Here is a 14,136-nt window from a genome sequence, read left to right as displayed (position 1 = left end):
TTTGATATTATACATAGTGATGTTTGGAGGATTGCACCTATTGTTTCTCATGCACATTACAAGTACTTTGTTACTTTCATTGATGACTTTAGCCGCTTTACTTGGGTTTACTTTCTCTGGGCTAATGTTGAAGTTTTTTCAGTCTTTAAGGGATTTCTTGCACTTACTGAGACTTAATTCTCTGCCAGCATCAAGGTCTTGCGCTTTGATTCTGGCGGAAAATACATGTCTAATGAGTTTCAAGACTTTCTTTAAAGCAAAGGGATCATCTCTCAATGTTCTTGTCCTTCGACATCATAACAAAACGGTGTTGCTGAGAGGAAAAATCACCACCTTCTTGATGTGGTAAGAACTCTTTTACTTGACTCATCGGTTTCTCCTCATTTTTGGTGTGAAACACTTTCTACTACAGTTCATTTGATCAATCGCTTACCCTCTCCTATGTTAAATCATGTTTCTCCTTTCACTAAGTTGTTTGGTCATTCTCCTTTATATTATGATCTTTATACATTTGGTTGTGTTTGTTTTGTGCATCTACCTACTCATGAATGGCATAAACTTACTGCTCAGTCTATTAAGTGTGCTTTTCTTGGTTATGCTATTCCTCACAAGGGTTATGTTTGTTATGATCCCCATGCTCGTCGTATACGAGTTTCCCGGAATGTAATTTTCTTTGAAAATCAATATTTCTTTCCAGCTCATGTTAAGCTACCATCTGCATCTGTATCTCTTCTGCTTAATTTTTTTGAATCCCCAACAATTGTGGAAATGTTCAAACCTGGTTTTGTGTATGAAAGACGTAGTCGACATGAGTCCAATTCCACTTCCTCTATACCCCCTTCCGATCTTGACTCGACGCCTGATCCTGCTCCTGCTTCCACCACTCTTCGTCGGTCTAGTCGTCTTTCTCGACCTTGATTGATATGGATTATTCTCTCCTGCCTCTTTTGTTGCTACTTTATCCACTATTTCTATTCCCCCTTACTACAAACAGGCCATGGAACATGAGTGTTGGCAAAATGCAATGCAAGTAGAACTTCAAGCACTTGAGGAAAATCATACTTAGGATATTGTTCCTTGTCTTCCTATAGTCAAACCTATTAGGAGTAAATGGGTTTTCTCTGTAAAACTTTGTTCTGATGGCTCTTTGGACCGGTACAAAGCTCGCCTTGTAGCTTTGGGTAACAAGCAAGAATATGGGGTTGATTATGAGGAGACATTTGCTCCTATTGCCAAAATGACCACGGTTCGAACCATCTTAGCTATTGCCGCTTCACAGTCATGACAACTACATCAGATGGATGTGAAGAATGTTTTTCTTCATGGTGATCTCCAAGAAGAGATTTACATGAAGCTTCCCTTTGGTATGACTAATTCTTCTCCTCATGATGTTTGTAAGCTAAAAAGTTCTTTGTATGGGCTCAAGCAAGCGCCCCGGGCTTGATTTGAGAAGTTTCGCAGTGCAATTCTTTCCTTCAGTTTTACCCAAAGTTAGTATGATTCTTCCCTCTTCTTCCACACGTCTGCGTCGGGTATAATCCTTCTCTTGGTTTATGTGGATGATATTATCATTACTGGCAGTGACTGTGGTTTGATTACTAAGCTTCAGCAACTGTTACATACAACTTTCCATATGAAAGATCTTAGACAGCTCACATACTTCTTAGGATTTGAAGTTCATCATCGGGCTAGTGGTATTTTCGTGAACCAGCATAAATATATTCAAGATCTTATCACTTTGGCTGGTTTTAAGGACACTTCTTCTGTTGATACTCCTATGGAGGTAAATGTCAAATACAGGAAAGATGAAGGGGACCTTTTGGATGATCCTACTCTTTATCGACGCCTGGTTGGGAGTCTTATCTACTTGACCACTACTTGACCTGATATCTCCTATGTTGTTCATCAGGTCAGTCAGTTTATGACTTATCTTCGGCATCTCCATCTTGCTGCAGTTCAATGCATCATCCGCTATCTTCGAGGTTCACCTACTCGTGGGTTGTTCTTTCCTACTGGATCCTCTCTTCAACTTGTTGCCTATAATGATGCTGATTGGGCTGGGTGTCCAGATACATGTCGATCTACTACGGGTTGGTGTATGTTTTTAGGTGATGCCTTAATTTCTTGGAGATGTAAGAAACAAGATCGTGTTTCTAAATCCACTACTAAGGTCGAGTATCATGCCATGTCTACTGCTTGTTCTGAAATTGTATGGTTACGTGGTCTTCTTGAGGAGCTTGGGTTTCCTCAAACTACTTCTACACCTCTTCATGCTGATAACACTAGTGCTATTCAGAATACCACCAATCCCATTTTTCATGAACAGACCAAGCACATTGAGGTTGATTGTCATTCTATTTGAGACACCTTGGAAAGTCGGGTGATATCTCTACCAAAGCTTTGACTCGACAGCAACATCAATTTCTTGTTGGCAAATTGTTACTGGTTGACTTACCAACATCAATTTGAGGGGGGATGTTAATGTTACCATATACAAATTAGGAATCAAATTGGCTGTACATATAGGAAAAGATTGACAGATTGGCTTACCATGTATTTGTTAATGTTACCATATACAATTTAGGAATTTAGACTTTGTGTATAGGATATATATATCTGTATATAGATGGATGCAGAGAATAAAAAACTTATCAGAGTTCTCAGAGTTCTCGGTTTTTGTGGAGTTTTTTTTTAGTATTTTGACACTTGGTATCTTGATCCGGTCAACCCTGTCTTACAGAATAAGATAGCTTCTCCACAAACACATGACTCATCATCTCCCATTTCTGCGCACACTCCCAATGATCCTCTGTCTCTAGCCATCCTGCAGGCATAAAAAATCCCTGATTAGTTCTATTTCCTTTCACTTACAATGTTACGCAGCTTGGTTTCTAACTGGTATGTACTTCCTCTCTTGAAAAAACTCCCAAGGCATATTCTGAAAAAAGAATGAAGGACAGCTGCAATTTGTGCTTGAAAGTGCTGGAAAAGAAGTAAGCCTCATGCGGAATGGCTGCAGTGCAAGAAAGGCTGTTTCTTGCAGCTATATCAGAATTACCTATTGCATTAACGGTTATATCACTGTTCCCCAGTGAAATCTTCAAGCTCAATGCTTATCCAGGAATTTAGGCCTTAAATTTTGCTGGCATTCTGGAAACGGTATTTTAATTGCCCTGTCTTCAAACACCCAAACCACAAGCTAATTTATGGTTCCAAACCCAAATGTCTCACTTGGGTGAAAGCTCTGCTATTCATTTCCGGAATCCACACTGACCGCCCCAAAAGAAGAAGAGGAAGCAGATGGAATGTAAGAGGTTGAAGTTGAGGAAGCAGGACAGAGATGGATATCTCATGTCAGTAAGCACTGGATGGGGGTTGTTGGTGAAACTCTCTGTTCTTCTCCTTCAATAACCAGCAGCTTGGGTTGGAGTTGAAGAGCTTTAGGTGGATGAATCCCATTTCAAATGGGTGCTATAACAATTGCTCCATAATGTAAGCAGCCATGCAGGTGATGGTAGGTTCTGATCTGAGTTTGTTAGCAGCAGGATGCATTAATTTGATATATAAATATAACTTATTTCAAGACTTTGAACACAATACACTTTCAAAAATAAGCTACAAATAGGAATATTCAGAACTCTTTAACATATTAGTATTATGATTTCTAACGAAGGTGGAGGATTAATCTCACTCTCCTTCACCCATCTGGGCAAGAAGAGAATAGTGATATATGTTATTTTCTCGGTATATGCATTCCAGCAGACTAGTTAAATTCTATCCAATAAACATCTTCAACTGAAAGAGGGGAAAAACACAATGGTGTATCAGGTTGTTGGTTACATTAGGAAATCATCTCATGTTAAGACTTCTAAGGTTGGGAACTATCCAATGACTGCATTGGATCTTCTACAAGTCCTGAAGCTGATAAGGTGAGGTCGATGAGGCTGTAGGGAATTGGGACATAATAGATGGATTCTTTAACTGTCCGAGCAAGTAAATGTAAGAAAGATTCACAAGGCTTACTAAAGGCTTCAATTCTAGATCCCATGGCTGATTGTTTTGATCAATAGATTTGAGCCTTAAAGACCGGAGTTGTTTCTGTTTTAGAACCCAGTCAACTACTGCCTGCAGTTGCAATGACATTGCCTCTTGTTTAGATGACATTGTTAATCCCAATTTCCTAATATTGAGTAACCTGTCTAGGCCATCTCTTACCGAGGTCTCCTCATCTACAAATAGCCCACACAAAGTCCGGAGGATTGTAGGAAAATTGGTACCCTGTCCAAGCATAAGTTTACTTCGGTAGCTCTCACTCAAGTATAAGTGCCGCAATTGTTGTAGCTTCCAGATTAAATCAGGCAGAGTGTTGATGCTAGTATGCTTCATGTCCAGTGTTTGAACATTCTGCAACTTGCTTATAGATGATGGGAGTATCTCGAGAAATGTAGATCTTAATCCAAAGTACCTTAGTCGAGTTAGTTTGCCAATTGCCTCAGGTAACTTCGGTCTGAATACATTTTCAAGATCAAGCACGAGCAGTACTAGGAAGCAACCACTGGATATGCTTTGATGAAGAAAGTTTCCTACGTCTTCTCCTGGTTTGCTTTCTTTTCGAGTATCAAAGGACATAAAAGAAAGCACATCTTCATAGTAAGGTGGAAAAGAAGTAGAAGTTGTGTTGTAATCACCATGAATATGATCAAAGCTTACATCTTCTTTGTCAAGATGATCAACAAGACGACGGGTCCTGCTGGTGCCTAGGGACAACTCAGATCTTGTGTCAGTATGAATTCCAAGAAATGTGGCTTGTTGAGCTTTGGATAACCAATATTGTCTTAGGGCCTCCGGCAATTGCACCATTTTAACATTCCCATTAAGCTTCTTCTTTGTCACTTGAACCATTCCCTGGGCTATCAACATATGCAGACACCTCTCTGCAACGTTTTCTGGAGTTTCATTCTCGCCCTCTGGCTGGATCAAATCCTCTGCAACCCACAGTGCTATCAATCTTCTTGCTGGAATATCAAAATCCTTAGGAAATAAAGTGAAATAAAATAGACATCTCCTCATGTACAAGGACAAATTCTTATGGATCTTATAGAGGGTGTTGGACCAAAGTTGTTGTTGGTCATGATGAAATTGTTGAAGTACGGTGGACCACCCTTCAATGGTTGCATCCTTGTGTGAGAGTGCTTCTGCCAATTTTACAATCAGCAGTGGCAGACCCCCACATCTTCTTACGATTTTGTCTTTCAGCTTTAGCAATTCCGGGGGTATGCTCTTTTTCAAAGCATGGGTAAACAATGCCCAACTCTCCTCATCTTCTTGTAATCGCAGTAGGTGAGGATCACTCGTCGTTCGGAAATTTGGTGGTAAACTGATTTTATGAGTAGTCAAAATCATCCTACTTCCGTTTGATGTTTCTGCAAGTATTGTTAACACATGGTCTAAGAATGGGATATGAGTATCATCCAGAACTATAAGAGACCTTTTATCAATTAAGAAAGCTTTCAGCCGTTGTAACTCAACATGATAATTCCACACATCTCCTAGTTGACTTAGGTTGGAGTCCATCAATTTCTCCTTGTCACGTAGCTGAAATTCATAGCCATCAGACGTCCAAACACCAAAAGGAAAATGGTTTAGAACATCTTTATTGTTAAAGATCAACTTTGCAAGGGTTGTCTTTCCAATGCCTTCCATACCCATAATTGGAACCGCTCTGAAACTCTTGTCATCTGTAAGCAACCGTTTTACCATCGCATGTACATCATCATCGAAGCTGGAGAGATTAGGTTCTTGCGTTGTTGGCTGTGGTGAGATTCGCAGGGTGGACTCTGTGTCCCTACTTTGACTTTGTCTACTGAATTCTGTTGGCCTATGCATAGAGAGGTTCTGGATCTTAGCATATATTTTGTCCATCTCCATATCAAGCTTATCCTCAGATTTCAATTTGCCAAAAGCAAAAAGAAATCCCCTTGAAGGTCTCATCCAGCTCCTTTTTGTGAATTCTTTTTTATTGTTGAAGTCCTCAATGGCAGTCACAGCAGACAGGGCAACATGGGACAACTCCTCCATCCAAACCATTCCGCAAGCGTCTAATTCCACATATTGTAAGCCTGTCAGAAAATCATTCAGAGACCTGAATTTGTCTAGCACCCGCATGAATTTCTTCTTAGTATGGGGATGAATTACCTCCTGAGCTAGCAGAGCTGATACCTTCTGTTCCACTGGGGAAACAATTGTGTTTGCAACATTCTGATCGTGTAATAGGAAGATGTCTGACCAGACCATTTCTTCAGAGTAATTATCATGGTTGGCACCTGCTGCTATTATGATCGGGAGACGATATTGCAGCTTCTTATACTTTATCAATTCCAGCTTCTTATGAATTCTGACTATCAAAAGGCAACTCTCCCAATTTCCTATTCTCCTTTGCTTTCCGGCTGACGTGAGTATAAGGTCATCAATCACATCTTCCAAATCATAGGCAACGTCCATTAATTCCTCAGGGGAATATTCAGGTTTAACCCGAACACGCGTCAACTTCCTTCGGATCCACTGGACATCTTCAACTCCAACCAAAACTGCCGGCTCTTGAATCCGCACAACATAGAGTTTCTCTATGACCCTCGACAAGACGATCTTCGCCAAATCTCGTGTGTCGTGTACCTCCGCCCAATTTATTGTTTCGTTCATTTTCAACGGAGAGTTTCTATGCTGCATCTCCTTAGCTTCTTCATTTCTACCTTCTGCCATCATCCTCCACACCTCCTCCCTTTCCTTCCTTGTAAAGTATTCATGCAGCATTTTTTTTGCGGGGAAAGGAACAGAAACATATCTTAATAATTATCAAGAGATGTGGATTTTTCTTTTCAATCCGAACAAGCATATAGAAACTAAACCAATGGGGGAAGAAAAACAAAATATCTAACATAATGCTGGAGGATGATGAATAAAAGGAAACAATAACTGAAATTATTAACGCATAAACATTTAATAACAGTCATTTCAGGAGGATAACAAAAGGGGAGATGATATTGCAGAGTTGATCGAATTTTCATTGTTCTTACAAGAAGCTGTAGGCGACCATGCCTCCGATGAAACTCAATAGGCATTTCATACTGCCAAGATGAAGCTGGCCGCGAACAGCAAAGGACTGAGGTGGAGGCGGCCTTGGAAACAAACTCACAATGGCAAGGAAATCTGGGTACTAACAAGTAAAACCAAGTCTTTCCCTGATCATTTTCTTCGTCCTCTTCATTTAAAATTCTTAATTTCCTACCCAGTTCACGCTCACCACCTTCATCTTCTCTTTCTAAGAACATTCCCCCTTGACCTCTTGTCTCCTTTCCTCCCTGTGTATGTATATAAAGTATATACTTTCCTCTGAAAGCCAACTTACAGTGGCCTCCATATATTGACCAGCCAATACCATCAGTTCCTTTTTGTTTTTGTTTTTCTCTATGGGAGACAATGGACTGCTCCACCCTTTTTCTAAGAGGAATACTGGTAGGCTCTTTCGGAAAGACTTGTAACACAAAGAGTCAACATGAACAAACAAATTAAATGTCTCCACAATGGTAGTGAGTTTCTTGGACAAAGTGAGAAATTCTCTGTATAAAATTCAAAACACCTTGTTGCAATATATGTATAAAATTTATCCATTAAATTTTAAGATCAAATTTTGTATCTCTTGAAGAAAATATACAAAATCAGAGATTTGTGTTTCTTTATGAAGATATTAAAAGAAAGAATCCAAGTGGTTTCAACTCTAATTTTTTTAAAATTTTATATATATATATATATATATATATATATATATATACATATAAATATAAATTCAATATGTAAAAATCTGATGTCCAATAATATTTGAATATGCAACCATTAATAGTTTTTGTAAGTGTATAAAGAATGTGAAAGAATGTACAAAAAAAATATGAAAATAAAAATTAAGACTGTGATGAGATGATTTACAAAGAATATAAGACAAAATATGAAGAATGTGAGAAAGGGTTGAATCTTATAATAAAAGGTGTGAAAAAAGTAAGAAGAGGTACAAAGAATATAAAAATAGGTATATGAAATGTGAGAGGGGGTATAAAGAATATAAGAATGAGTATAAATAAAATGTGACAATAAATACAAAAAATGTGAGAGATTATATATGAAAAGTGATATGAAAAATATGAGAGATGATATAAAGAATAATAGAAAGGATATCAAGATGAGTAATATATTCCACATTGATCAAGGAATGACTTATATGATTCATAACTCGGGTCATGCCCACAAATTACTTAACAAGTCAAATAAAAGACATATACTTATTTATCTGAATTGATTTTTATGCGATATATTTGTAATACAATCCATTTTTTTTTTTTTTTACATCTATTATATATTAGTGCATTAAACTTTTCTTAGAAACATTATTCACAAGAACACTATGAAAATATTTTTTTTTTTGTTTTTAAAAATAGAAAATAGGAAGTATATCCACACGAACACTTAGCTTTTTATTAGTAATTTTTTTATATTTTATCCAATGACTATTTACTTTTTAATTGTGCAGGCCCATGTTGATCATAAACAAGAGGAAAGTGATGAAGATCATCTTGGAATGTCCAATAAACTAATGGGAAATTTTGCTTAACCCAACCTCACACAAATTACGTTACTCATCTTCTTGCACAATCGAAGAAAATTTTATAGTTAGAAACTAAGGAATGATTACGCGCAAATTAGATTGCAACGTACACCATTATAACATCTCAAGAGAACAAATTATGTTTAAGTCACTAATTGCTTGTACTTGTGCAATTTATTAAAAAAATTAAACCATCAGGCAATGGTTTAATTATATGTATAAAATATATTGAGCTTAAATTTAAAGCTTGGTAATACGTAACACTCAATACACCTTCTAAATAAATATACAAGAGTATTAAACTGCGATAAGATTCAAATTCATGACCTTTCCATAAACTAAGGAGATGTTTGTTTTTTAAAATTTTTGTTGAAAGTAACTCATTTGCAGATTTCAAATGATATGTTTTTTAATTTTTTTTTTATGATTTATTACTTATTTCTTGAATTTTTCTGATTGAATGAAAAAAAATAAATATTTGATTTTTTTGAATGCTAAAAGTGAATTACCATAACTACAGTGAGTATTGGTCTTTTTTTTTACTTCTTAATATTTAATAGAATATATTAAAAAATAACAAATAATTTAATATTGTTAAGTATTAAGTATGGTTTAATCTTAAGTTCTATTTAGAATTAAGTAAAAAAACAAACAAACACTACCTTGAAAGAAAGAATTTATTTTCATTCACTATATTAAATCATGTACATAGTTACTAAATATATGAACTTGACCTCCTATTGTAAGAAAAGAAAAGTATTTTTCTACCCTAAAATAGTAAGAAAGTCCATAGGAGAATCACAAAATGAAATAAACATATCATAATTTAGTTTCGGCAAAAGACAATCTAGCTTATAAATACTAGTTTTACACTTTGCACCTGAGAATAACATATTTTAAAGCTAAATTTCAAAGAAAAATTTAAAATATGTAATTCTCAAGTGTGGATTATTTACACTCCCAAATTATTCCTTTTCCTTTTCCATAATGTTTGATGATAACATATGCCATGGTTTTCTCAGTCGTATCATCAACCACCAGCCATTTGATCACCAAAATTAACATAATTTTTACCTTTGTTTCTTCTATGGTATCCCAAGATTTTGTCAATCTCTCTAGGAAAGTAGCTACAAGCTTTGCTGATATGAACAAAGAAAAAGGATTTTGCAATTAATCATACTCTGATTGTTCAGCAGACATGATAGCTTCGGAGCTGTGGGAAGCAGATAATATATGTTATTTTTTTGGGATGAGATTTTTTTAACTCACAATATCATATTCTTCAGATACAGTCTATAGTTGAGGACACAGCCTCTAACCAAGCTTAAAAAAAATAAATTTGAGCTCAGCTTGTCAAATGCTAAACAAGGTTGTAATTCTCTCCTTTGATCATCAACAATTGGATGTCTATTATATTCTGTGTTGCAGTTCTCTTTTGTCCTAGGCAAAAGAATCCAAATATATATATATATATATATATTGTTAATAAGGAAAGTAAAATGGTCTTTTGTCCTACATCACCTTATCAACTAGGACATTCTCATTCCCTTCAAGTTTTATTAGCAGTCTTAAATTGCAAGCAGCTTAGCCCTTGCATGGCTAAGAAGGCAGAGTATAATCCATGTGCTTGCAGGCAACAATCAAGTAATCAAAGTCAATCTTGCTGACATTTTGTTTTAACTCTATTTCTATTGCTCTTGTTTCATTCACAGCCTAAACTTTGTGGTACTAAAACCAAAGGCTCTATTCTGTGAAAGCTTTCTTGTTCACTTCCCTAAGGACCATACAGACAGACAGACTTTCGGAATGATGATGTAGGAAGCAGAGTGTGTTATGTGGAGGGTGACACAGTGAGGGTCATTTCTGCTTCTTTGAGAACAAGAAGCTTTGTTTGAAGTTGAAGAACAGCTTCAATGGATCAGAAATAAATTGTGTACTGGGGTTCATAGGCTTTATGGATTCATACTGAAATTAATGGACATGACTTATGATGATTACCTCATACTCAAATCAGCAGCGCATGAGAGGGCAAGAAGAATTTTGGGAGGTCTGAACGAACCAACATTAAGATCCTTTCTCTCCCTCTTTGTATTTTAGAAATTGCCCTTGTATTGTGGACATTGAAGAGATAGACTGGTCATAATGGTGCTGGATACAGGACCAGAACATGTGGAATACATTTGTTTTGCAATTAATCCCAAAATGAAGGAGGACAGAAAGATAAGACAAATTCAGGTTCATGTGCATTTCCAAAAAAAAAAGAAAGAAAGAAAACACAATGGCTTATCAGGTTGTTTGTTACACAAAGCAATCATCTTGTGTTAAAGTAGGTTATAAACCAAATTTCAAGAGATGAAGTAGTGAACTTACTGGGCGGATATAATTTCAATTTTCAAGAGAGTTTTATGTAGCAATTCTGCAGGAAGAATTTTCAGACTTCTGCAGAACCTAATCTCCAAATCTCGAACAGCTCGTAGTGCTCCTTTCTCTACATTCCATTCCTCCAGTTGCTCTAACTTCCATAGTTTAAGAACTCGAAGCTGAGGAAAGCCTCCTAAAGAGCAAAGCATGTTCTTCCCTAAATAAGATTTGGCAAGCAATTTAAGACTTCTAAGGTTGGGAAGCTTATCCAGTGACTGTATTGGATCTTCTACAAGTCCTGACCCTGATAAGGTGAGGTCGATGAGGCTGTATGGGAATTGGGACATAATGGATGGATTCCTTAACCGTCCAAGTAAGTAAATGTAAGAAAGATTCACAAGGCTTACTAAAGGCTTCAACTCTAGATCCCATGGCTGATTGCTTTCATCAATAGATTTGAGCCTTAAAGACCGGAGTTGGTTCAGTTTTAGAACCCAGTCAACTACTGCCTGCAGTTGCAATGTTATTGCCTCTTGTTTAGATGATACTGTCAATCCCAATTTCCTAATATCGAGTAACCTGTCTAGGCCATCTCTTACGGGAGTCTCCTCATCTACAAGAAGCCCACACAATGTTTGGAGGATAGTAGGAATATTTGTATCATGTTGAAGCATAAGTTTACTTCGACAACTCTCACTCAAGTGTAAGTGTCGCAATTGTTGTAGCTTCCAGATTGAATAAGGAAGAGCGTTGATGCAAGTATGCTTCATGTCCAGTGTTTGAACATTCTGCAACTTGCTTATAGAAGATGGAAGTATCTCGAGGAATGTAGATCTTAAGCCAAGGTACCTTAGTCGAGTTAGTTTGCCCATTGCCTCAGGTAACTTTGGTCTGAATACATTTTCAAGATCAAGCACGAGCAGTACTAGGAAGCAACCACTGGATATGCTTTGACGAAGAAAGTTTCCCACTTCTTCTCCTGGTTTGCTTTCTTTTCGAGTATCAAAGGACAGAAAAGAAAGTACATCTTCCTAATAAGGTGTCAAAGAAGTACTAGAAGTTGTGTTGTGATTACCATGAATATGGTTAAAGCTGATATCTTCTTTGTCAAGATGATCAACCAGACGAAGGATCTTATTGGTGCCTAGGAACAAGTCAGATCTTGTGTTAGTATGAACTCCAAGAAATGTGGCTTGTTGAGCTTTGGATGACCAATATTGTCTTAGGGGATCTGGCAATCGCACCATTTTAACATTCCCATTAAGCTTCTTCTTTGTCACTTGAACCATTCCCTGGGCTATCAAGAAATTCAAGCACCTTTCTCCAACATTTTCTGGAGTTTCATTCTCGCCCTCTGGCTGTACCAAGTCCTCTGCAACCCACAATGTTATCAATCTTCTTGCCGGAATATCAAAATCTTGAGGAAATAGAGTGAAATAAAATAGACATCTCCTCATGTACAAGGACAAATCCTTATGGATCTTGTAGAGGGTATTGGGCCAGAGTTGCTGTTGGTCATGATGAAATTGTTGAAGTGCAGTGGACCACTCCTCAATGGTTGCATCCTTATGTGAGAGTGCTTCCGCCAATTTTACAATCAGCAGTGGCAGTCCCCCACATCTTTTTGCAATTTGGTCTTCCAGCTTTAGCAATTCTGGGGGTAGGCTAAATTTCAAAGCATGGGTAAACAATGCCCAACTCTCCTCATTTGTCCGTAACCGCAGTGGGTGAGGATCACTCTTCATTTTGAGATTTGGAGGTAGCTTTGTTTCGCAAGTGGTCAAAATAATTCTACTGCCATTTAATGCATCTGGAAGCATTTCTAGGTCGTCTACCAAGAAATTCCAATTATCGACAACTATCAGAGACCTGTCATTAATCAAGAAAGGTATCAACCGTTGCATCTCGTATTGATTACTCCACACTCTGCATTGACTTCGACCGGACTGCAACAATTCTCCCTTGTTACGTAGCTGAAATCGATAGCCATCTGACCTCCAAGCAGCAAAGGGGAAATGATCCACAACAGCTTTATGGTTAAAGATCAAATTTGCTAGGGTTGTCTTTCCAATGCCTTGCATACCCATAATTGGAATCACTCTGAAATTCTGATCATCTGTAAGCAACCGTGCTATCATTGCATGCACATCATCGCCAAAGCTGGCGAGATCTGGTTCTTGCGTTGTTGGCTGCCGTGGGATTCGCTCGGTGGAACCCAAGGTAAACTTTGGGTTCCTACTTTGACCTTGTGAGTTGACTGCTGTTGGCCTGTGGATAGAGAGGTTTTGGATCTTGGCATATATTTTGTCCATCTCCACAGCAAGCTTATCCTGAGATTTGAATTTGCCAAAAGCCGAAAGAAATCCCTTGGAAGGTCCCATCCAACTTCTTTTCGTGAGCTGTTGTGTTCTGTTGATGAAGTCCTCAATGGCTACCACAGCAGACAGGCAAACATGGGACAGCTCCTCCATCCAAACCATTCCACCATCATCTAATTCTACTGATTCTAAGCCTTTGAGAAAACCATTCAGAGACCTGAGTTTGTCTAGTACCCGCATGGCCTTCTTCTTGGTATAGGGATGAATTGCCTCCTGTGCTAGCAGAGCTGATACCTTCTCTTCCACTGGGGAAACAACTGTGTTTGCCACACTCTGACCATGTATCAAGAAGATCTTTGACCAGACTATTTCTTCAATACTGTTGTTAAAGGAGCAGGCACTCATTGCTTCTATATATGGGAGACGAGGAAGATCAGGGATCTTAGACTTGATCAATTCCAGCTTCTTGTGAATTCTTATTACCGAAAGGCACCTCTCCCAGTTTCCTATTCTCCTTTGCTTTGCGGCTGATCTGAGTATAAGGTCATCAATCACATCTTCAAAATCATAGGCAACATCCATTAATTGCTCTGGCACATAACTATATTTTACCCGAGCGTCCATCAACTCTCTTTGGATCCATTGGACCTCTTGTTCGACTCCAAAGAAAACTGCTGGTTCTTGAATACACACAACACAGAGTTTCTCTATGATCCTCGACAAGACTATCTTCACCAAATCTGCTGTGTCATCTACCTCCGCCCAATCTATAGTGTTCCTGGCTGGTTTGTCGTTCATCTTCAT

General features: G+C 37.8%; 2 protein-coding genes across 2 annotated transcripts; both read right to left on the bottom strand.

Annotated features, from left to right (window-relative positions):
* Positions 1 to 3,906: 3,906 nt before the first annotated feature.
* On the bottom strand, positions 3,907 to 6,759 carry LOC117911005 (putative disease resistance RPP13-like protein 2). The gene has a single exon (XM_034825172.1). The coding sequence runs from the start codon at positions 6,757 to 6,759 to the stop codon at positions 3,907 to 3,909; it is 2,853 nt and encodes a 950-aa protein (XP_034681063.1).
* Positions 6,760 to 11,019: 4,260 nt separating this feature from the next.
* On the bottom strand, positions 11,020 to 14,136 carry LOC117911004 (probable disease resistance protein At1g58602). Its single transcript, XM_034825171.1, has 2 exons — positions 12,090 to 14,136; positions 11,020 to 12,005 (listed from the first exon to the last, which is right to left on the bottom strand). The coding sequence occupies exons 1-2, from the start codon at positions 14,134 to 14,136 to the stop codon at positions 11,020 to 11,022; spliced, it is 3,033 nt and encodes a 1,010-aa protein (XP_034681062.1).

The sequence above is a fragment of the Vitis riparia genome, chromosome 3, assembly GCF_004353265.1.
Source record: "Vitis riparia cultivar Riparia Gloire de Montpellier isolate 1030 chromosome 3, EGFV_Vit.rip_1.0, whole genome shotgun sequence".
NCBI lineage: Eukaryota > Viridiplantae > Streptophyta > Magnoliopsida > Vitales > Vitaceae > Vitis > Vitis riparia.
This window is presented reverse-complemented; position numbering and strand designations above follow the sequence as displayed.